General features: G+C 34.6%; 2 protein-coding genes across 3 annotated transcripts in view; both read right to left on the bottom strand.

Annotated features, from left to right (window-relative positions):
- Positions 1–11885, bottom strand: part of LOC105348091 (fermitin family homolog 2) — a 19007-nt gene extending 7122 nt beyond the window's left edge. The window contains exons 1-6 of the mRNA XM_066087606.1: positions 11711–11885; positions 11293–11565; positions 5906–6139; positions 3575–3786; positions 2492–2700; positions 958–1060 (exon numbers count right to left, since the gene is read on the bottom strand). Coding sequence (XP_065943678.1) covers positions 958–1060; positions 2492–2700; positions 3575–3786; positions 5906–6139; positions 11293–11440 — 906 coding nt within the window. The 5' untranslated portion in view covers positions 11441–11565; positions 11711–11885. The remainder of the gene's footprint in view (positions 1–957; positions 1061–2491; positions 2701–3574; positions 3787–5905; positions 6140–11292; positions 11566–11710) is intronic.
- On the bottom strand, positions 11752–25206 carry LOC105348071 (tetratricopeptide repeat protein 8). 2 transcript variants are annotated; one of them, XM_034461448.2, is made up of 12 exons: positions 25008–25206; positions 24628–24809; positions 23989–24148; positions 23574–23708; positions 23216–23301; positions 22507–22604; positions 22406–22464; positions 21850–21989; positions 18364–18535; positions 16938–17060; positions 14454–14537; positions 11752–12973 (listed from the first exon to the last, which is right to left on the bottom strand). In XM_034461448.2, exons 1-12 carry the CDS (start codon positions 25107–25109, stop codon positions 12857–12859), a joined length of 1458 nt encoding a protein of 485 aa, XP_034317339.1. In that variant the 5' UTR covers positions 25110–25206; the 3' UTR covers positions 11752–12856. The 2 variants fall into 2 exon arrangements, with proteins under 2 accessions (XP_034317339.1, XP_011455675.1); XM_011457373.4 differs by having other exon boundaries at positions 22406–22604; positions 25008–25205.

The following is a 25206-nucleotide window of genomic DNA, read 5'->3' as shown; positions in this document are numbered from 1 at the left end:
CAACCAGACAAAATCTACTGCCAATTTATCATAAATAAAATACCAGTAGATTAAACAAAACACTGAGCTTGGGTTCTACCGCTCCCTTCATGGATTCAGGACATCCAGTTCTCAAGCTGTTAATATTCACATCATTAAGTATGGCTAACAAGTTAAACTCCAATTATGGGGAGTGAATGATCATAATACATGTAATATAATGTACCAATTGAAGGGCCAACATTTTCTATTATTGTTATAAATGCTGTGAAATTTGAAATTTCCTGTATTAGTGGGGGTCACTCTCCCTTAGCTGTGGCTTTTAGCACTCTACATAATAACACTGCTGAGTAGAATACTCTCTGACCCTTCATTACAGGAAATGGAACATCAAGGGCTATGCTGTGATTGGTCACAGCTGTGAGGGCTAATGATGATGCGTAATTGGTCATTTACTTTATTGTACCTTAAAAGGACAGGTCCACAATGCCATAATCTGTCAATGTCTGGCAAAAATATCAATGAGAACGTGTCTCTTTACAGATTTCCCACCTTTCTAGGCTTTCTTACATTCAGCTTTTTTGTATGCGTGGATCTTTTCAGACTGTGACAGAGAACTGCATATTTTTATGCTTTCATGGTAATCAGAAAGCAAGTGGTGCATTAAATTCCAGCTTTACAACTTTCAAGCTTTGTGCGTAATCTTGACGCACATCCTTAATGCATATTTACCTACAACTGTTTACTTTTAAAAGTAAGAATAACAAGGTTTGTTATTGTTGCATGAGTTGGCCTTGTGCCAGATGTCTTGACTCCATAAGTTATGTAACCTGACCACATAGACCAGTAAGTGTAATCCTGTTATACTAAGAATTTCCTCCCCCTTCTCTTTATTCTAACCACCTTGGCAGGGTTTTAATTCTATAAACCGAGAAGGCCTGACATGTTTATAATACAAAAGCTGTGCAAAAATTTTACCTTGGGGTTCAAATCGTAGAAGTTATAAAATTTATATTTCAGTTGCAGGAAATTATTGTCTCGAACTCCTTGCTCCATCAGGGATCTGGATGAGTCTAACCACCTGAAAAAGCGAGAAATAAAAAATATAAACATTAATAAACAAGCCTTGTCATGTAGTGACAAGGTGTACAGAGGAAGTACACATTGTTCTAGCTTGATGTAAACAACAAGATACATATTGAAAAGTATATATAAGGGGGCATGTATTTTTACACTGATGTTTACTGTCATTTTTTTCTGGCAGGTGAGATAGATGGCAAGCTTCCACTTACAGGTTCAACCCTGACTTTAGTTTACGTCACATAAACACAGACGGACTGTAAATCACCTCCACAGACCACATGGTCAGTATGGGGGAGTGATCACAGGCTGCACCTGTGGTCACGGAATGATGATGTATATATAGAAAAAGAGACCAAGACTACTTGAACTCAGGTAGACAAAAAAAAGGTATCAACCACAGCCTACAGAACCTGGTACAACAAAAAGTGATCCGTCAAGGCGGAAGTGGAGATCAATGAAGAAAAGCAGATCGTGTTCGATAGAACACACCCACACCCAACAAACTCTGTAGTCAGGAACCAGTGAGGTTAACCTGTATCATTTTGTTCTAATGCAGCTTGTGCTTTAGTGATTCATGCTGTAAAATATCCAACAATGCATGTCTGTGTACACCAACTCAAGTGTAAGTGCGTCTCCTAAATTGCCATTTATGAGCATGTCAGATGTTTATCATGAGACCCACTTAAAAAGTTTTAAAACTGATTCCACTTCTTCTACTTTACAACACTTGCCATTAGCACCAAACAGGAAATATTAACAGCCATCTTAAACCCTGACCTTGACCCTTGACCTTTAAACACATTTAGACAACTCAAACAAAATAAGTATCTTTCCAACAGATGCAGAATTCTGTGCTAACCAGTTCAAAAGCTGTGTCTTTATCTTTAATTAACAGCTTGTTTTATACAGGATCTCTTTGAGTTTACAAGACCTTTTAATTATTAGATTTGTGATCTGGAAGTAAAGCTCTAGCTTATCAGCTTATTTTTGTAGTTATCAGAGTTTCCGGTAATTTGCTTGATATAAGTATTTTCATCAGCAGGTGAGATGTTATGACCATAGTGCCTCTACAGGTGTTAGAGGAGTCTGTCAGATACCAGTGTCAATCAAACAATTACACAACTCAACAGGTCAAAGCCAAAATGAGTGGGCTGTTTGGTCAATAATAATGCAGCAAAATCCAAAGAACAAAAAATCTGGATAACGAAATGTATTAATTTGTTTCACGAAACTTAGAGCTTTTCTTTTTCAGATTGTCTTTTTGCAATCAATGTATTCTCAATATGTAAAGAACAATGTATTCTCAGTATGTAAAGAAGAATTCAAGCATGTACATGACCCTGACCTTTCACTTTTTCAATAGGTAAATGTAACTTGTGTACCGGTAAGTTTGTAATAAAATAATCAACATCTGCTAAGCTATACTTACGCATAATTAATACGAGCTTTTTCTACAAGATTTTTAGGTTTGTGGAGATACTGCAGTGCTTCTTTCATGGGTATTGGTGGGCTATTAGCCAGGGAAGATTCCATAGCTCCCTCAAAGGACAGGCTGTACATGGATCCTGGGGACATTGTCCCGTTCATTGTGTTGTAGGGAGAGGGTGAATTAAATCCCGGTGAGCGACCCAATGTGTTCTATAAAAAAAATATAAAAAAGATGATACATTTCTGTAAGCACATGGCGAAATCTGATAGTACACTTGGTGTAGGAGCATTGAATGCGGCTTCTGTGATAGACCTTCCCTAGATTAAACTTTGCAGGTTTATCTTCAGTCTCAGCATGCAGTTATGTGTTCAGTAGAACCTGCAGATCTAGATGGAATGTGCTTGGTTCATCGGGACATTTTCTCCCGTTCTTGCATTTTTACTGGGATGCTTTCAATGAATTGGGTTTCCAAAAGATAAAACCTGCATTTGTTTATTCTTTGAGGTGCTAACATAAGACTGTAAATATGCCAAATGTCAGATTATCTAGGGGAAATTCATCTTTTAGCCATTGTGTGCTATATCTGAAATTTAACATTTGCAGTCTTGGGTCCTGATTTAAATCCTAACAAATTTTATTCATTTTTGGAACGAAAATCCTCTAAATTTATAAAAAGATATTTCATGTATCAAAAAAGAGTTCACACTGTGAAATTTATGATTTTACTTTAGCCAAGCTATCTATAACTATATATCTTCCAACAATTCAAAATCTAAGCTTATCCAGCAATTCCAGTTCCGTTTCAACAACTATACTAATTCTAACAAAATTGTAATCATAGAAAAACATTTCGTAAAATAACTAATTTTACACCATTTTCAGTATGCCATGAGGCAACTACTGGGATACATTTAATTGTTATATATATTGACATAAGAATCATTTGCCACTCTGGTATTCAAGGATGACAACATCCTTAACATTTGCTATACAGTGATTCAAGGATCAACTGATGACAACATCCTTAATCTTTGCTATACAGTGATCTAAGCATCAACCAATGAAATCAAGCAATGTACTTACATTAGGGGATGGACCGGCAGGACTCCTGTTGGGGTACGGACTGAGACGGTCCAGACTTCCTGAGTTGGAGTGGTTGACACCATTGCTGGCCGGCATCTGGTCATGCAGGGAATCACGCTTTTTCTTCGTATTCAGATGTTCTTTAATGTTCTTTTTCAAATCATCCTTATCCATGAATTTCATCACTGACAGTTCTTCTGGGTTTCTTATTCCTGTTGAATACACACATAAGTATCTCTCTTTAGTAAGATAACATTCAGAGGTTATATAAATGGTAAATATCATTTAATTCAAGAAACAATTCAATATACAAGAAAATCTTATCTGGCCAGAATTCAACTCAGCAAAGAAGGACAAGCTTATAGCAAATCGATCTTCATAGCAAATCATTATACAAGATATATTGAGACATGTCAGCAACATCAAATGAATTGAAAAAAAAAAAAAACAACCCAACATTCAGCTGTTAAAAATTGTCATCTGAAGACTTCTGCTCATCATATTTCACTTGATCAAAGAGAGGTTTATTTTTGTCATGGGAAAAGTTCATTTTATTATACACAGTAACATATGGTACATAAAGTACATTTATAACTGAGTTAAATTGCATGTACCCTGTGTTTCATTATCATCATGTTTTACTGCATATCAAATTTCCACATATTCACTATTACATTGTAATATCACAACTGTATTTAACTTGTTGATCAGGAAATAACAGAGCATTGGCTAAGGAGATTTTATCACAATTTACATAAAGCAAAACCCATTTAAGGTTTCAACTCATTTTCAAGGGGATAAAACTTAAAAGAAAACTTTGATTCTTTGCAGACCAAGATAATTACAATATGCATGTAAAAATGGGGTAGGTGAGGTAAAGTCGATCAAGCCTTTTAGAAGTAACAATCAGTTTGACAGATGGAAGACAATTGTTGCAAGAACACTTAACATGTACTACATGTATGTGATTTACATGGACTACCGAGTCTCACAATTTTAAGCCATAAGCAACAGGAAGCTTGCCGCTTGTTGCTGCATCAGGAATCCTGCTTGTTCAACAGAAGTGTCAGGGCCTAGTTAATATCATGGCTGCCAGCCCTGATCATCTATCTGCTCAATGATCAACATTAACTTGTCAATTCGTGACAGAGCCCAATTGTTTTCAAGCCCCGCTGTTCCTTCTTCTGGGAATTCGGGATTCTGATGAGCAAACATTGATAGACACCTCACAGGACTGCCCTGCTAACTAGACCAATTAAAGACCAGACACTAATGTTGATTAACTTATTACATCATTGCAAATCATAATCAAATCAAAACACAACTGTGAATCATGTGTATTGATTGCCAGCAGAGATGGAGGGAGAACTGCCTTTTCCCCATGTAATTTCAGTGTCCTTACTCATTTAGAAAACTAGTCATCATATTATGGCATGCTCCAATCACTTCAATCTATCTCTATACTTGCTGCATGTCTGACTTCTATTGATTTTAAGCCCTCTTTTTTCGACTCTGGTTACAATACTATTATCTATTTAGCAAGTATTCAAGGCCATTACAGGATTAATATTACAAGCAATTGCTTACTTCATCATCAAAATTGCACAATTTTTTCTCTCTTCATAATGTCCTGGCTTTCCAGAATCAATAGAAATGCATTGTGATTTTGTGGTGATTTTGGGGGGGGGGGGGGAATGATCCTATTTCGTCTGGCCTTTGATCTTGTATAATTGTGTATTGTGAAGCATGCAAGAAAATCAAAACCAAGATGCAGAAAAAAAAATCAATGATTTCTATTCACACATCAAATAACAGCCTTGACTTTGAGACATCACCATTACAACTACTTCCTTAAAAATATACTGAAGAAAAAAGGAAGAATTTTGTTTGATTAATTAACAACAGCTTTCCTGTTTGTAACAACCTATATTTGTAACACATTCTTCTTTAAAAAGAGACAAATATTATCAGAGCAGACTTTGACTTCTATCTCTACTTTTGTCTGCATCATAATTCAAAAGTAATTTTTAAAACTTGAAGAGTAGTTTTCCCACACTGATCAGTGGGTGCTGGTGACATACACAATGCTTGTGTGAACTTCTGTCAAGTTTCAATAACTGTTGCATCAAGTTAGGATCAGCTGATGTTTGAATACCCCCTCCTCCCCTCCGATAATGACACGCAGCAACAACACACAGAAATGCCAAACAACCTGACAGCAGAGAGTTTCCCATCATACAGATACATGACATTAATTCATCATTTGCTTGTTCTGAGTGTAGGTAGCTGACATTTAAACAATGTAAGGTCAAAACTCTTGCTTTATAGTACCTAGTTCTTTGCACAGGGATGTGATGGCTGCGAAAACTTTGCTGGAGAAGTTCATTCTCATTTCCAGGATCTGGAGATCTGGGAGTTGGAGTCGGACAGTTTTGTGCATCGGGGTAAAGAGCAGCTTGGCATCGGCCTGGACCTCGTACTGGTCCAGGGTGGACCGGGATCTCAACAGCCATTGATTCTTGTCTGGCCACCAGAGTGCATGATCTGACCAATCAGCTGCAATTTCTGTAAAAGTCAAACATACATATGTCAATACATGTAGTACATTGCATTCTTTGGTATTTCATGTCACTACAATAGATATACATGTAAACATACATTTTGCATTGAAAGAAGGGATTGCAATATCAAAATATGATATGTTCAGTTCAGCAAGACAGGGATATCTATAGGAAGATCTATGAAATTTGAGAGGCATCTTGGGTCCCTCTTATTTGTGTTAATGTCCATCATTTTAATTGTGTAAGAAAGTGCAACTCAGTCCCTGAAATAAATGTTTATGACACTGCATGATGCTCTGAACACTTGACTGCATCACCAGTGTTGGCATATATACCTCCACACTAAAATATTTTCTGTTTATCAGACATACCAACAGCGTGAGAGCACCACGGCAAGACAATCAGTTGACTTGTACTGATATTTTTTGCATCCAGACATACTCTGGTATTATATCAAAAGGATCAGATTTGGAGAATTTTAAGGTGCAGTGAGCATGGAGCACCCCTACACTCTGACTCACCAACTCAAAGCTACATCTACAGTTATACAGCAGTTTTTATTTTCCTCTGTGTTTTCCTTCTTCTTCTGATGTCTTGGCCAAATCTCTAACCTGAGCTCTTATAAACTTGACCCAACTACTCAGATGTACTGATAGCAAATCATAACTTCCCCATAATGCATTGATTTTCATTTTGCTTGATATTAACGTAAATGATTCAATACTGGAAGTTACGGTCTGGTATTTATTTGCCAATTTTGATATTCAGAGGCCTAATGCTATGTTTACAAAGAGATCAAGACCCCAGGTACCCTGCAATCTAGCATAGGGGCAATAAAGGGGTATCAACTCTGGTCAATACACTGACCTGTATAACAATTTCTAACCCAGGGTATTTATCCCTGGCTATCAAAGATTTGTTTCAAAAATAATATGATGGTATTCACAACACTCTTGGACAGTATCCAAGCTACGGCAAATAGATAAGACATTAGGATTAGATAAAGAATGCAATCAAGGGCGCAAATCAACAGAATTAGGTCAGATTGATTCAATTAACCACAGCTACTTTTTTCTACAGGTAATTTATCACACCAATGGTATTCCATGCTACACAGATAGTAGGGATTTAAAAATTGTAAAGTGTCCAATAAAACAATATCTAGACAGCTAGAGCTTCAAATGCTCACATCCTGTTGTGCAGGACACCAAATCCACATCTTCGGGCTAATTAAAGTAGGTCAAATGTCTGATTACATGGGATGATGGGAAAAGTCATTGGTATCATGTTTTGAATTGTGTGCAAACAGTTGTGTGTGCCAGTAGGTTGGTACTTTACATACAGAAGATGAAAAGTTTCTAACAGTACAAGTACTACTGGCCATTTATCTCATCAGTAGGTACTACTTGTGACAGATCGCCCAACATTTGTGGGTCATGTGTCTCCTCTGGGCTTTACCTGAGGACCCACACCTAGCATTAAGAGATAGCCAGTGAACGTAAATAAAAGGGCTTGATCCCTTTGTAAACTCATTTCTCTTTCCTTGTCATAGTCTACACATATCTAATATTCTTCAGGTCAGGGAAGGTGAGGAGGATTTGGCATTAACTTAAAAACCCTGACATATATTTATGACCTGCTCAAAATGATGATTTTTTCAGGTGTGGCTGCTCTAAATATACCATACTGGGACTTCAGTAAAGATACCTTCAATGTATTGTGCTTCAATGGCCTCTGGATTAAAGGCCGTTGGGTTTATATACATCTATAATACATACATCATCTGATACATGACTTCAAATAACTGGTCAGATAAGGGTACCCTAATGAAATCATAAACACCAGAAGCAATTCGATCAACATATAGTGACACCTTTTAACACTGATAAATCTCTATGCCTTGTCACTGCAGTGTATACATTATCATTCAGTGGGTAATGTTTCCTTTTTTCATCTTCAAATTCTTTGGTCATTAGCTTCTGCCTGATAATTTGGGCCCTTTCTGTGACTTTCTTAGCACCACGGATAAGTGGTCATTCAGGATACTTGAAACAGGCCCCCTGTGTTTGTCTACAGTAGACAGATTTCCGCTAGATGGTCAATATAACTCGGAGTTTATCCAATTTGTGCAAATATTTGCTCTGGGAACTCTTTTTAGCCTTGCTTGGCAAATATAGTAATTACAGAAGTTCCTTTTCCCAAAGGAATTCCATTCGAGAAAGGAAATGTGTGAAAAGCAGACATAGGGCAAGATAACGCCTGCATATTTCATAGATTTTCACGTATAAACCGTTAATAAATATAGGCCAATGCACCTCCTTGTTCAAATCGACCAACAAAAAATCCATATTATGAAGACATATTTTTTCTATTATCATTCTTGAAGCTGAAGTCAAGGACCCTTATCATAGCCTCTAACCAGATGGCAAATGCTGATATTTTTTGCTAAATGTTCATCTGCCAGGCTTAAAGATGAAAACACTTCATTAAATACTCTAGCCATCAGCGGGATATGCAAGGAAGATAGGAGAGGAAACATCAAATTTTGCTAGCTAAAAGCACTGACATACTTGTTAATATCACTTTAGAATGGTTGACCTAATTAACTACATATATTGAAAAAAAGAAAGGGGGAAATAAATTTTGTATATCTTTAATGTACCGGTACAAAGTTTATAGGAATTAAAAGTGCGTGTGAAGCTTTTATATACGGTACAATGGGAGAGATGACAAGTTGGACCGGACAATGACTTGGAATATTATTCATAACCCTACTCAGCCTACAATGCACTGTCACATCTGATACTCTTAACCATCTATTCTACGCAAATCAGTATATGTACTAATTATCAATACTCTATGCAACATTATGGCAAATTTCTCTTGTAAAAATTAATTCCTACTGGTATTAAATGTTGACACATGTACATGATGTAAATTAGATCCAAATACTTCACAATAACTCAACATGTGGGTACCAGTATATAGCAAAGTCAAAAATTATGAGTACCTAGAGCATACTTCATTAATTTTATCAGGACCAATGAAAGCAAATTAATTTTCTGCAAACGCTTTCAATCTGTACAGGATTTTGTGTGCATTATCATCTAGTGACAATGTGCCAATGAGTCACTTCATTAACATCACAAATCCAATTACACCTTGTGGCAGTACCTCTACCTCTCTCTCTGTCTCTCTCTCTCTATCTCTGGAATCATACTACATGTACTGGCAGTCTTATCTTAGCTCACATTATATTGCATAATAATCTTGATAAACACTGCTAAGACATGTACGTACATAATGTGCACACCTTTCCTTGCATAATCATTTAAATATCTGATTACATTCACAAGTGTGTCGGCATATCATTCAGAAAATGTGGAATGCCTGGATTCAAGAACTGGCAGCCTTTTGCTATAAATAACTCTTTACATTTAAAAAATGAAACTCAGTGCAACACTGTAATTCTAGAAACAAAAAAAAAAATTTGATCCCTGTTTACTAATTCCATCAGCAATTACATTTACTTTTGATTAAAAAACCCTCCAGAATCCAACCTAATATTGATTCAAACATGAAATTGACAAGGAAGAAAAAGAAAACAACACCTTGTAAACCTTGGCAATGAGACAAAATGTTGATTAAAGACATTTACGGAGGATGAAGTACATATGCTAACTAAACTTTCTGTCTCTGTTTTGATAGTTCCTGTTATCATGATCTACATTTCTGAATAAATTAAAATATATTTAGTCACTTCATTAGCATTAAAATTTGCCTGTTTATAAAGCAGAGGTACATGTATACTGAGGTTAATGTCATCTGACGACTGACCTACATATTTTAATATCAAAGATCCTATGTCAATAAATATAAGGTATACTACTATACAAAAATGGAAAGCATTTAATTTCTCTAAATAGCAGGAGATACCCCCCATTAATCCCAGTAGAAAGCGTCCACTGTTTTTGTGCAGGTACCGTGTTTATCATTAAATCTCAGACATTCCAAAACTAAATTCACAAAATATCGAACAAGAAATTTTAAATGGTTCATAACACTATGCAAAAAATGGGCGTAACAGACACAGCGGATATTTAAAAAGAGTCATATATGTCCTTCTGTGACCTTTCCTTATGTTTGTCTTTTAGAAATATGATCAGGGGAGCAACTCAAGGCATGTGAAAGTGAAATAAGCATGAGGACAAAATCCCCCATATCTCAACTGAAACAGAACCACTTGACATAGCTGATTTCCTACAGTGCATAGGCTTTCATGGGAAATATCTCCTTAACGCATAACAAAGATCTTGCACATTCAGGGGGTGGGGCTCCCAGTTGCACCAGTGTGCCATTATTGTTGATAATGACCCCAATTTCCTTCATGCAACTTGCAGATGCAGTGATGTAATTGCATATGTAATCTTAGAGAATTGAAGTGTATAGCTTTAGGGCAAGCTACTTGTGCATCTTTTTCAGAATATTCTAAAATCTTTTTCACTATAAAATGAATCTAAAGAGTGCACAAGTTATCAGTAATTAAGAATTCCTAAGATTGAGAGTTATTTGTGTATTCAGGACCAATACACTAGGGACACAGAGTTTTAAGGTGTATTACCACTTACTGCTGTAGCACTTATGTTTGAGGATGTCGTCTTACGAGGATTTCACACCCTCATACAAGACGTCCTGAAGTCTGATGTTTACACATCCTCATCGTATTTGTCGATTTTAGTAAAACTTCCTATTGATCAAGACTCAAACTGATGAAGCCTCAATACTGAAAAATTATTTGTTTGTCAGATCTCCCAACTCAGTTTTTTAATTTTGACATTTTCCTTTTAGTCAGTGTCATAAACAAGTATATCATCAAAATCATCAATACAAAGGAATCAAAAGGGAAGAGCCTATAAGACCCAAATGAGAATCAAAAATTATTGTACAAACCTAGATTCACCTTAAAAAGCACTATAAATAACATAGGATCATGCTCCATGCACATGTATTAAATACAAATTGAAACTGAAACTAAACAGAAAACTTCATAGAAAAAAAAATTCACTGAAAAGGATAAAAGAAAATGTCAATGTGACAAGGAATTCTAGAGACCATTTTCCCCTCTACAGTACATGTAAGGGGTACATGAACACCTACCCAGGGCCTCCACAAGTTTCACCATGACTCCTCCAATATGAAGGTCCCCATTGACCCGAAGTTTCTTCTCCACCTGTACATCGGTAACCTCAATGGTCAGCTCCCAGGACCCATCCACTCGGCCACTGTCTGTTACGTAATCAGACATAATATCTATACACAATACACAAAGCTCCCAAGTCTTGTTTTGTTTGCTGGTTTTTTAAAACAATGCAAAAATCTGTTTTATCCGTCGACGTCCAATCGTAAAAGCTTTTTAACTTCCATGGTTCACTGTAAAAATAGAAAGATTTCACAAACTGACTCACTTCAAAGAAAATGACAAGTATACTAAAGCTCTCTGAGATAGATTTTAGGCCTACTGCCTGTAGAGGTCCCAACGCGGAAAAACAACTGTTTACAAAATCCGCTAGATTACCTCAGTTAAGGAATCATTTTCCCTGTTTTTGTGCAATGACAAGAGGAAAGTGAGTGATAAATAAAATCCAACGTAAAAGCAGGGTCCGTAACCGTCTAATTAAAGTTAATGAACTTCACTAAACCGCAGTACCGTTCGAAACACTTTGCCCTATTAAGGATGGCGAGCGTAATCAACATTGAGCGTAGGCCGAAAGTTGTATGTAACTGGACTTCTGATTGGTTGAAAATATTTCTCTCTGTGGGAAGTTACTTGGCTTCAAAATGGGAGAAATCAACGTTTTTTATCGCTTTCATGAAATAAATCATTATAAACTTTATGTTGAAATGAAAGGAAGAATAAAATAAATATAAAGTGTGATTAACATACTCTGAAAACACGGGGAATCCCTATTTTCGCTTAGATAATGTAGACCAATTAAAAAATTGTTTACATTTAAGCCTCTTTATGCACGTGTATGTAATGATGTCATATTACGGGAAATACCTCATTCTCGGCATTTTTTTAGGGGGTGCTCTCATCGTGCACCGTGACTCATGGGTACAGTTTACTGTTTCGCTTTGATACGTTACCTCCGTGTAAAATTATATTTCATTCACACAGTATAGTGGGGTTAAAAAGTAAACAAAAAATTACATTAAGAGGATTAAAAACATTTTATTTTGTATTCAAATTACCTCTATGCCTACTATATTGCTATACCCTCATACACTGTATAGGCACAGGTGCAACCTACAGCACACATTAAAAAAAACTTGAGTAGTGTAAAATTAACCAACCACCCACACATTCGATCATTCTAAAAACTAAAAGAACAACACAAAATTTCACTTTGATATTTTTTTAATTATTATTCAATTATACAAACAAAGATTGCAAAGACAAAAATAGGTGGACGGAACAAATACTGATAAACATAAATTAATACAAAATTAATATAAAATTACAGCATATGAATGGTAAAAATGGCAAAAAAATATAATTTTTTAGAATAAAACACAGAAGTAGACTGGGCCATCTTGCTATCTAAATATGCAGCTATAAGATATTCATTTATTTGCAGGTATCACAGACATTGTTTCCAATTGGATGTCAATATATCAATAAATTAAATAACGTAAATTAATTATCGCTTTGTATTGTTCTTTAGAGCAGGGAGAAGTGATGTTTTAGCTGCTTGAGAAGTTCCTTTGAATCCACGTGATTTGGGAATGCATCAACTGCCCTTTTCGCAGCATTGTAACTGCTTTGAAGGTCTCCAAGCTGAAATATATTTAAGAATTGCATAATGTCAATCATTTTTCAATGTTTCAAACATTTGATAGTCTTCCTGCTTGTTCATAATAAATAAATCTTCCATCCAAAATGTTTATTTTCATAAAGATTAATCATATTAATACACTGATAATGAGAAAAAGTCTGATTCAGAAGGTGATAGAAGGAGCAATCTTCCTGTTATTTATGACATCTACTAAACTAGGACCACTTTCACTAACACTGCTAAGTACTCCATTAATCTTTAACTGTAACATTGAAGTTTTGTTTTAACTATATATATATTTGTATGACTTGTACTGTTCCTACGTGTTCACTATACTTATGTGCTATTTGACAAACTTGGGTCATTTTGTATTACCATACTGTAAATATTAAAAAGTAGAAAAATAAGTCAACAAAATGTAAAATATCATTGCTTTTTCTTCCTATTTAGCACACAAATGGTTTTTCCAGATGTTAGGTCTTGTTGTCTGGTAACCAAAGCTTGTTCGTCCTTACAGTGTTTCCAATAACGGTCATCAACTCTGATTACCTAGGTAATTGTCGTCAATGCCAGTATTTCTGTGGGGACCTTTCATTAATTTGGTAAAAAAAAGCTATTAAATCCCTACTTGCTTATCTCTAGTCATTCCATCGAATGCTCAATGATCCCTTTAATTAAATTTGTTTACAATGGATACCATCACAGGCTAATCTAATCTAAACAGAGTCCCATCAAAAACTTACATTTGTTCCTCGTCTTTTTAGGTTTTAACGGTTGAAATAACCCTTACAATTTGATTTGTAAATGAAAATGGACATGGCTTAACAGATTGTGATGATTGCGCACTGATAATAGTTTAATATGATTAAAGTTATTTGAGTTATTCAGCTTTTTGTTAGCATTAACTTATATAAATGACCAACTGGAATCCCTAATTACTCTAATTATTAGTCACCTAGTATCTTCATAAAAGAATATGTGTAAGGTCAGTTTTTTAACCAAAAAATATTGTTTTACATATACTTTAGCTATTATTTGATTGCCTCAACTCAACTTATGCTGTTTAACTTCCATAAAGAAGCATATGATGAGGTATTGTGTAACAAAAGTAGCAGTAGCGGAAAAAAATAATGAAGCATTGAATGGGAAAGATTTAATGATTGAAAGAAAAGAGCAGGGTAGAAAAGTTAATAAAAAAACATCAAAAATGGAAGAAAATTTGATATAAGAAGAAACAATAGGCACCAGATGACTTCTTAAACTGAATTTAAAAAAATATATAATCAAGTGCCCTTGTAGAAATTCGAGGGTTAATAAAAAAGAAGAGGTACAGGAAAGCACATTTTTCATGAAAAATCAAAAAAGTTAAAGGCTGATAAATAAATAGGTCCAAGAATAGTGAGGGAAGAGATCTTCACTGGGGGAGGGGGACAGAAACAGAGGAGGCAACAGAGGGAGGGGTGCACCATGGTGCACACGTACCTGATCTGCTAGGGCGGCCCAGTTATAGTGGGGCTCGTACATATGTGGGGCCAAACCCAGTGCTGCTTGGAAAAATGCTCTAGCCTGCAAAAGAATCAAATACATTAACATAGAGCCTTTTTTTTCAAGGCAAATTTTAAGTGAGGTGCATGTTGATACAGTAAAACTTGTTTAGTATGAACACAGATATAGTGAAGTTTTCTGGAAACCCCAAAATTTCTTTTTAACAAACACTAATAAACTTTTCCATTTATTATGAACTTAGATAAACCAATTTAATGATATGTACCCAGTATATAGCCAATAAATTATCAGTCCAGTAGGGTTTAAATCTTATCAAATTTATATTTTTTATTTCACATAGAACTTTCAATTTTCAATCTAATAATATTAGGTTTCCAAAGAAAGTTCTTTATTTCAGCTTATAGTAGTCACATGGAAGAAAACATGTTTATTGTGAATTCATTATTCTTATTGTTACCAAATTGTTATAATGATTAAATGAATGACGCATACAGTACATTAAATCTAAACAGGTCCATAGGACTGTGCAATAACAAGTGTTACTGTACAACATGTAAACAGGACATCCTTCAATAAACACAGATTTCATTCATAAAAGCTTGAATGATTGAATGATGATTAATAAAAATACAGCCATATGTGCTTTAATGTCTGTTTATGAGGTAAATCAGACTGATATATGCTCTGTCAATCTTTAGGGTCACAATGTGTCACATAAGGTCAACGGACATATACTGGTAGTCTCAAATATTGTGTATGAAAACTTGTCAGCTTATGTCAAGAAAATGAATGAACGAATGATACATCTACATTTGATATCCCACTTTCAAGCATACTAGTTTCATTATTTGGAAAAAAGGGTGACCTGACATTTTCAGAGAAAACTTGATCCACACAGAGGTTTACCTGGGGTGTAATGAGGCATATGATTGGAGTGGCCATTAATTCTAATGGTTGTCAGTTTGTGAAATTTCACCCTTTGTGTCAAACAGGCAAAGACACAAGGCTAGAGATGGCCTGGTTGCAACCACATACAAATGTGTCATTCTATCTTTATTGTTCATTGTAAACACTCTCAACAAATGATAATGGGGTTTTGCTCCTTAAGTATTTGTGTTTCTTGATCCTTTGTAAGGAAAAGTTTGGCAAGCTTCTTTTTTTTTCAATCAATATATAGATTATTTACTACACACATATATTATAACTGAGATGGAGCAGGTGAAATTAATCCTCTTTGTGCGATGAAAATCTCAGGTGACATGTGAAATGCTCATCAAAATTTAATAATCATCTCAAGTCTCCATCATTTGATTTAATTCCAAACAAAAGAACTCTTGTAAATTGATATGAATTTCCCCACTTTGTGTGTGATGATAAAATGATGAGGGCAGTCCCCATTAAATATTTGTGGAAAGAACAACGGGTCACATCAAAGGCTGTCACAATGAAACAAAGAGCCTGTAAGGTCACTCACAACTGCTACATACTTTTTACTTACGGTACATACATTTATTAAATTCTTTGTAAACAACATGCGTTAAACAGAATGCTTTATTTATGAGATTGTGTTCCACTTTGATGGGTATTAGGAAAGTATGGGCCACAAATATTTGTGGTGAAGTGGGCCGCAAATTCTTCACACTTAAAGACATACTACAATAACAAAATCACACTTCAAGTTTTAACGTCATGCTGAAAAAAAACCTGTATTTCAAGTTATACATGTCCATCTTTTTTTCTGCAAAATGTAACAGCTGCTATTAAAATAAAGTAGGATCAAGTGACCCAAGATAGGTATGAGGATATATCAGGTTATTTTTTTTCTTAGAAAGCCTCAATCTTTACCTATAATTCCTATCATACCAGATTTACTATAATTTGTGCAATACGTATACACAAAGTAGCCTAAAAATACTAGTATTACAGGGACTTTAATAGAACAGTTATACTCTATGCAATCATCAATTAAAAGTTTTGAATCTTAATTCAAAAATCATATGCAAAATTCTCCTTCAGTGTTATTACATTTTCAGTTCTTCACACATTCATTTTTTCAATTTTGCGTCTGAACAATTGAAAGTAAAATCAAGCATTGAGGGTGTATTCGTTTCCTACCTCCAGAACTGGTCCTGAATATCTGCAGCAGATCTCCATTGTCTACCTGCTCTTTGGAAAGTAGACAATGGAGATCTACCGGAGATCTCCATACTGCACACGAGCAAATTAGGATTACTCTTGCAGCTCTCCAATTGACCAAACGAATACACCCCTAGTTTGATACTTTCCCAAAACTACCAGTATAAGTTTAAAGGTTGATATATATTCAATAAACTGTACATATAGTGTACACATTGAACTCTGATTTCTGTAAATTGTGAAATTGAGGAATACATAAGAGTTTCTGAAAATAATACCCAGGCAGGGTTTATCTTAATATTGTATAGTACATCAGTCACTTACCATCTCTACATGGCCTTTTCTAAGTTCAAGGACACCAAGGTTATTGTAGGCCTCAGCATGGTCGTTATTATTGGCTAAGGTTAACCTGAAGGCTTGATAGGCTAGTGTCATGTCACCAATACCCTGTAAAGAACAGAAAACTCAATTATGGTAAAACAAACTTGGAAAGCTTTATGGCATCTTTAAACTCGTACTTCTAAGATGTAGCTCACCTTGATCTCTTATCAATGATAAAACACCATATTCTTGTTTACATTACAAATGAATGAAAAGAATTATATGCACAAAGACTAATTCTTCAATGTATGTGTAAATTGTTATTTATCTCTGTATAAATCATATACCTGTAAAATGTACGATATTCTAATTCATTGTAAGGTACATTAATCTCTTAATTGTGGTCAATTTAACCTATGGCATCAATACATCTCCTTTAACTGTTTACCGTTAACTTAAGATCTATGGTACATATCTCAATTAAAAAGCAGTAAAAATCCTTCTTTGAAATATCAGTATGTGATTGCACTAATGAACATATCTGCCTTATTCAACTTTCTATAATGCCGCTTGTCTGTTTGCAGTTTAATCTAATGAGGTTGACAAAGTGTAATTAAGCAAGTGCTTAACTATAAATTGCATTAAAATACATAATTGCATATTAAAAAACAATGAACAAATCTCAAATTTTTATTTATATTTCTATTTTAAAATAGATATTGACAAGGTTTCAACAAAGCTTTGTGCTAAGTTTGGTTAAAATTGGTTTTGCTCTTTAAGAAATTTCATTGAACTCTGGTGAGCTAAAAAGCCAAATCTTTAAGATATTAATCTTCATTAAATATGTTTTATTGTATTGATAACCTTGGGTTTTGTAAAGGTCACAGATTGATAATACATACCAAGTATTATGGAGTTACACTGACTGACTTTTACATACTATACTCAAGGACAAAAATTAAAGAGAGAACACAACACCAAGTATAAGAGTATGAGTTTTCTATTTCAAAGAATTTAACTCATAGATACCCCTTTAGCTAAAATATTTCTGCAATTTAACTGGTCTGTACTCCCAAGAAGTGGTCCAAAACTACAACTTATCCCTAGATCCTGTGGTTTGTTTCCCACTGATGCAAACTTATTCAAATATACATGTATATGAAAATACTGAAATATAAACTTTAAGATATACAGTAAAACATGGTTATAGCGAACACGCTTATAATGAATTGACGCTTACAGTGAAGGGAATTTCATTCCCCAAGTCCCTATTTCATGTTTTAAACTTGACGGATATAACGAATTACGCTTATAACGAAGTTAAATTGCCCGTCCCCGGGACTTCGTTGTAAGCGTGTTTTACTGTATATTTGTGCCATATATCAGTGCCATTGGATTGTAAGTAACATCCTGTGTCTATATGACCTACCAATGCTACATGTCCTATATTGTACCAAACTTCAGACAAGGTGACCTCTTCTGCTAAAGACAATGCTCTCTCAAAGCAGGTCAAGGTCATGTCATACTGCTGAGCATAGAAGCAGCATAGGCCAAGGTTATTGAACAGTTCAGCATTATACACTCCCATCTGTAGTAAACGCCTGCAATGTAAAGATGCAAGTAATTGATTATTGGTTATATCAATGATTTCTAGCTCTACAGGGTGGAGCTTATTTTAAGTGAGTACAAAAGAAGTTAAAATACTAGTACATGTATCTGACAGTTTGTTACACAATAATTCTGGGTAGGATTTTTTTTACTGTAAACTTTTTATGGTTTCATTGGACTGATTTAAACACAACTTTGTTAAACATCATTAAATACATTGGTAGAGTTCATCTTTTGTTTTCTCATACAAATTAAATCAGTTGATTTGCAATTCAATGTTCCTATAAAGTCGTTAATATATCATAACTTTGTATAACATTTACATGGACTACAATTCTCTCATGTAAAATCTTGTAAACTTCTAGATAGAAAAAGCTCCATCATCTCAATAAAAAAGGGTGCAATATTCAAAGCACATAAAGTACAGGCAAACTCCCCCACATGTTTATACATTTTTTTTAAATCACACTCTCAGTACAATGCACAGCTATATATGGTATGCAAGCATTGAAACCAGTTTGACAAACAAGACAACCCACATAGATCCCCTCCAGCTAATGACTCATATATCTAAACAAACAAAAATATACTTAACACCTAATATTTTATACCTAAACACGCTGAGGCCACACAGAAAATGTTGAAAATACAACATCCTAAAACACTTTTATCTACTTAGTTATTTTTTGCATAAAATGGATGCAGTAATTTTTTTAAACATGTTGTTTTAAAAATTATTACCAGTAAACATTACCATTAAAAATCCTTACAGAATATTATAGGCCTTAATGTATAAGTGTCAAATTCTCATGTAATGATCTTTTAACATGTCCAGTGCAATAAATTCTATGAAAAAATCAATTCCAATGAAACAAATTATTCCTAAAACTTAACCTTTCAATAAATACCGGTAAGACCTTGACCTGTGGCATAGCTGTCAAGGACATTGATTTATTCATTACTTAAAGATTGAAAATAGTTGCAAAATCATGAGATCAGTTTAAAGTACCATGACATGAACAGGTAATACAAAAATCTTCATGTGGAGCTCAAAGTTCATGGCGACATCTGGTTGTTCAACAACTTTACTAAAAACAGTCGATACACCCTAGTTAGAATGCTTTGTCATCTGTTGGCGTGTGGCAGTGCCTTTATTAATACTGAATAGATGAGGCTCACATAACTGAATCCTTTGACACATTTGTATCTCACATTGCTCTCATTTGCATTGCTGATAACCTACACCAGAGGAAAAATTACATGCATGATCGGCCAGGCAAGGAATGATACCAGATATCTCATACCATATACATATCCTTAATTACCGAAGAAGCCCCCTTTAAATGCTCTGAAGCAATTTGTTATTGTGTTTTCTTTTCCTTATATCAACATGTGAGGAGACACTGCATAGGAAACAATATTGATTTAAGTCTAATTTTATGTAACAACAAACTTATTTTTTCAACATTTACATTTTTGCTGTATGAGCCACATACTGGATGAGGAAATCTATTCTTGCTTCTAAATTACATAAATTTGTGCATAACATTTAAGCACTATACTAATACATACATAATCTTCAAAATTACTTTACTGGTATTTATGAAACAAAGCTAGCATATTTTCTTAATCTTTTGTTTTGTCTACAATTTCACCAATTGCAATAAAGCTTATTGCAGCAAAATAAATTGTCTTTATTTGTATTTTATCACCAAATAACTTCATCTCAAGCGAATCATTAATATCTTTAAAGCTTTCCAAATGACTTTTTTCCCCCACAATTAAGTGTTCATAGTTTATTAATATTTTAATATAACTTTGGTGACATTTTCTTTATCCCTAGGACTACCCATGAAAAAAAGATAAATGGTTGTCAATGCAGGTCCTTGGAACAATGCAGTATTTGTTAAAGGTGACTCATTCCATCATCACTGTCACTGGCTGCAGAAACAGTGGACAAATCTCTGTATTTCTGTCATTGTCACGCCACCATCTGATTGGACGTCTCATCAATACTCACTGTCTGATTCATGTCATGGTTTGCTATCTTTACCTGCAGCTAATAATATTATTTATTTGTCCCCTGCAGAATCTCCTAATTTGGAATAAGACTGTCAAGTTTAAAAGGATTACTTTTTGTCTGCTTAGACCTTTGATACAAAAGGCACCATCTTCTGTATCCAAGAAGGGTCCGGTCATTCTCAATGCACAAAGAAATAAGGAATACTAGGAGGTCATTTCCTTATTAGGTAAACAATGACCAACGAGCACAAAAGGAATACAAATAATGTAGTTTCCTACAGAATAAATTTATGACATTTGCCAAACAAGGGAAATAAAAAAATAACTTTCAATTAATTTTGATTGATTGTTCAGGCTTTGGCCCTTTCCATGAGTATTTATTCTCATTCCATTTCCCTAACTCCAGTGCGGAATTCATCAGCTTTTCATGTATTGTTCCTCTTTCCAGGAAGGCCGATCATTAATTGCCTGCACCTATCTCTCTATCAACATGACATTGACCATAGCTAATGAGTCCCCCCTCTTCACTATGCTAGGTCTTTCAATCAGAACTGGGCCCTCTTTTGTAATGTAGATGTCGGCCTAATCAAGATTAAATTTTCAAAGCTAGAACCAGTGCCCTCCTGCTTTGCCCTCAATCTACACTGACAGAGATGTCCCACCTACAATGATCTGATCACTATCTTCTAATTTCTCATGGGAATATTTTTATTTTCCCTTTCAAACAATATCACAAAGTTATCTAAATTTAATTCTCTTGTACTTCCTGAACTGAATGAAGCATAGAGATGCTTGACAGAAGAGTAAGCATGACAGAGTTATCTGCTCTTGAATGATTCAAATTGCATGTTAAACGACCAGCAAACAAATGCACAAACAAGTGTGTTATTTATTTCTGAGTATAATTCATATCACTTATTCTGATATAGAATAAATGATTCATATATTGTCAATATTATTAAGTTATTTACAAATTACATCAAAACCTATATATCAGTATTAAATTTTTTTGATGCTTTATACACCAGTAAGAAAATTATACTTAGAATGGTAATATTAACCAACTGAAAAAGGAACAGTTTGGGTGGGAGGTGGTTTATGTGGTGTAAGGTTAGAAAAGGTATCCTTTTATCCCACTCAACTATAAGCCTGACATTATTTTTTTTTTCAAGTGAAAATTTGCCATCAAATTGAAGTTTTGACAATGGCATAAGAGTGAGATTTTTCAGATACACTGGATTGTAATTAACTCATGGAATAAATTTTTAAAAAATTATGAACTTACCTATAAAATTTGAGTGCCACTTCTGGTTGGTCTGTGTAGAAGTGGTTCGTGGCAATACAGGCAATAGCTTCCACATACATACTGTCATAGTACAGAACATCCTTATAAAACTTGACTGCATTATCCATATCATTCATACCCTGCAAGTAGGAAATATCTCATTCAATATTAAATTATATCATATGACTAGTCCTAAAATCAAACGAAGAAAGAATAACATTAATAATGTTGATTCTGATCAATCTTCCTACTCATCCCCCCCCCCCCCCCAAAAAAAAGACCTGTGAGATTGCAGAATGATTAACAAATTTTGAAGAGTTGCAAGTATCATTTTTACAACGTATCTATCTTAAGGTACTAGGGAATCATTTTTTTTTCATGGTTTGTGGGGACATGATTTCACTGGAAGAAAGTTTGGGAAAATTTTAATAAATGTTTGGGATGTAGATTTGTCGGCAAGGGTTACCCATGAAAACCACGAACATTGGTCCCCCACGTACAATGATGATTCCACAGTAACACAATTATTCATAAACTTTTTACAAGCAAAACACACCTCATAAATCCTTGCTATTCCTGTCATGAGAGTGGTCTCCCCCTGGAACTTTTCCAGCCCCTGTTTGAAGACCTCTATGGCAGTAAGGGGCTGGTCGAGCCGACAGTACACCTTACACAGGTACAGGTAAGTGTCTACATGGTCCTGCTGCTTCAAGGACGACTTCAACTGCTTCTCTGCATCTCGGTACATTCCAAGTCTGATAAATATAACATTCACTATTTGAGAATTTGTGTTTTCCCCCCACAATTTTTAAGATCATACAAAATATGTTTTTGATATTACATGTAATAAAATTAAGGGTCCTCAACACCCCATTACTTCTTCTTTTTATAATTATATGTCATAACATGGAGATTTCAACCTATTGTGAAACTGTCGATATTGTTTATGTATCTATCTCTGTAACGCCATTAGTTAAGTTTCAGTCTACTGACCCGCATGTTTGATAACGAATAGACTGCTATTTATAAAAACAAAAATTGTAAAAGTTGATTCCCCCCTCAAAAATCCCTTTTTTCTATCATTTTCAAGTCAAATGCACGCTAGTATTCCGATCTTCAAGGAATATTGAATATCAAGGAATATTGAATATTGTATGCTAAATTTTCCCAAAGGTGCAATGGATGACCCCTAAGACATGAATAAAATACTCCAATAAAAGAAAGAATATCATAATTAGTGCAGTATGTATTTTCACTTAATGAAGAGGAAATCAACTAGCTTACATAAGCCATATAAAATGTACTTTCTAGAGTATCATTCATACTATTTAATTTTACCTATTAAGTGAGCAGCATATGTACACACCTGTAATAACACTTGGCCAGCTGTACCTTCCACCACCAGTCTTTGAACTGACATGCCTCTGTGGCAAGAGCAGCAAGCTCTAATGCCTAAATAGGTAAGATATTAATTATCAGATTTTGATGATGAGGTTCTATGGAAATATATATATATATATATATATATATATATATATATATATATATATATATATATATATATATATATATATATATATATATATATATATATATATATATATATATATATATATATATGCTTCGTAGTTTAATTAATGTACAGGTATTCTTTTCTTCAAGGCATGTTTCAGCTAAAACTTATTTTGTATGCAATGAAAATTAAATATACATGTATAACTTACATTTCGCACATCATTCTCATGATGAAATATATATTCAAACAAAGCTTTGGCTAAATTTGGTCTGGCTGCATATTTTGTAAAATTTAGCCTGGCCAGGTTGATAAAAGGACCATCAGGTGTGGAAAGCATGGAAGCCTGAAAACAATCATAGAAAACATTATCTTCTAATAAATGGCACAATCTCAGCTATCACCAATGGAAAAAATTATCCCTAAATAACATTAAGCAGCTGTGCATGATTGGTAAAACTTTCTAATAAAAATCACATAAGTATCAGTTAACCAGTAGAAATTGGATGTATATTGAAATGAACGAACTTGATCATTTTAGTATTAATGTGATTTGAGTTCATTCAATGCATATTCTGGTAAGACTGTTCCCTTAATTACACAACCACACACTGAAGAAGCCTTACCGTCCCTAGTCTAACGTAACGTCCAGAGGCGCTGGTGACCGGCCGGGCTGTGTGGGCAGTCCGTGGGGTCATTATAGCCTTTTCCATGGTGCCTGGTCTCCCTCCCTGTGTGCTTGGCCTCACAAAGCCAGACAGGGGCCGACCAGATTGAGACATGGGCCTAAACAAAGCAATTGCTGTCATGTTATTCAACACTAAGAATGTCTAAATGTTTGGTATTAATTGAAAGTAGTTTAAGAACAAAAAAGCTTCAAAATATAATATTGATTTATGAAGCATAAAGGTAAAGAACAAAAATTCCAAACAATATGTTTCTGAATCAGGTTTACTAAAATCAACCATTAATACAAAATGGAGCTATTTAAAGGTGTAACTCTGATAACACAGTTTTTTTTTTAATTTTCAATTTTCCAATGTAAAGTTTTTGATACATCAGAAATCATCCAGCTTATTTAAATGTATAAATAGTGATGGATTGAAAAATCTGCATAGTATTTTATAATCACCCTGGGCACAAAAATCTATTTATTCATACAGTGATTAGTGGATGGTTCTTTTGGACGCCCCTATCCTAATAAATCATAGTTTATTTTCTTTCAAAGACACAAAAACACATAAAGCAATTCAATTCTTTCACACCTGACTCCTTGGCTTGGAGCCCCTCGACCAGTCCCTGGCTGTTTAAGTGAAGTTCCTGGTCGGGAAACCTGAGCGATAGTATTGTCATCCATCACCATCTCTGCAATACCCTCCTCATCAACGTCCACTTCATCCACATATACTTGACCTGTTAACGCTCTTGTCTTTAAAGTCCATGAAGCCTAAAAATCAAAGTGATTTTAATTTCGAATAACTATACTAATTCTATACCAACTTAAGTTAATTTCTATCATTAATTACAATAACCCATAAAAACATAGTTAAAAATATGATTAATTTTCACTATCATGGTATAGCCGAACAAGCTATTACAGACCATGAATATGAGTGAGTTAAACATTCTCTATCAAAAGAAATACCTGATCATATGGATTTTTCTCCAACAATTGTGTACAAATTTCTGTACACTGTTCATACTTCTTCCTTCTGTAATAACTGTAAGCCAAGAAAAGGGGATCCATAGCTTCTTTCTTCAGTAGGTCAGTTTACCAATCAGACACTGTCTTTCGACTTTGCACAAAAATGTTTGTGGCAACGCAAAAGAGTTCTTTTATGGGG

The sequence above is a fragment of the Magallana gigas genome, chromosome 6, assembly GCF_963853765.1.
Source record: "Magallana gigas chromosome 6, xbMagGiga1.1, whole genome shotgun sequence".
NCBI lineage: Eukaryota > Metazoa > Mollusca > Bivalvia > Ostreida > Ostreidae > Magallana > Magallana gigas.
The sequence above is the reverse complement of the archived record's forward strand: the minus strand, read 5'-3'. Positions and strand labels throughout refer to the sequence as shown.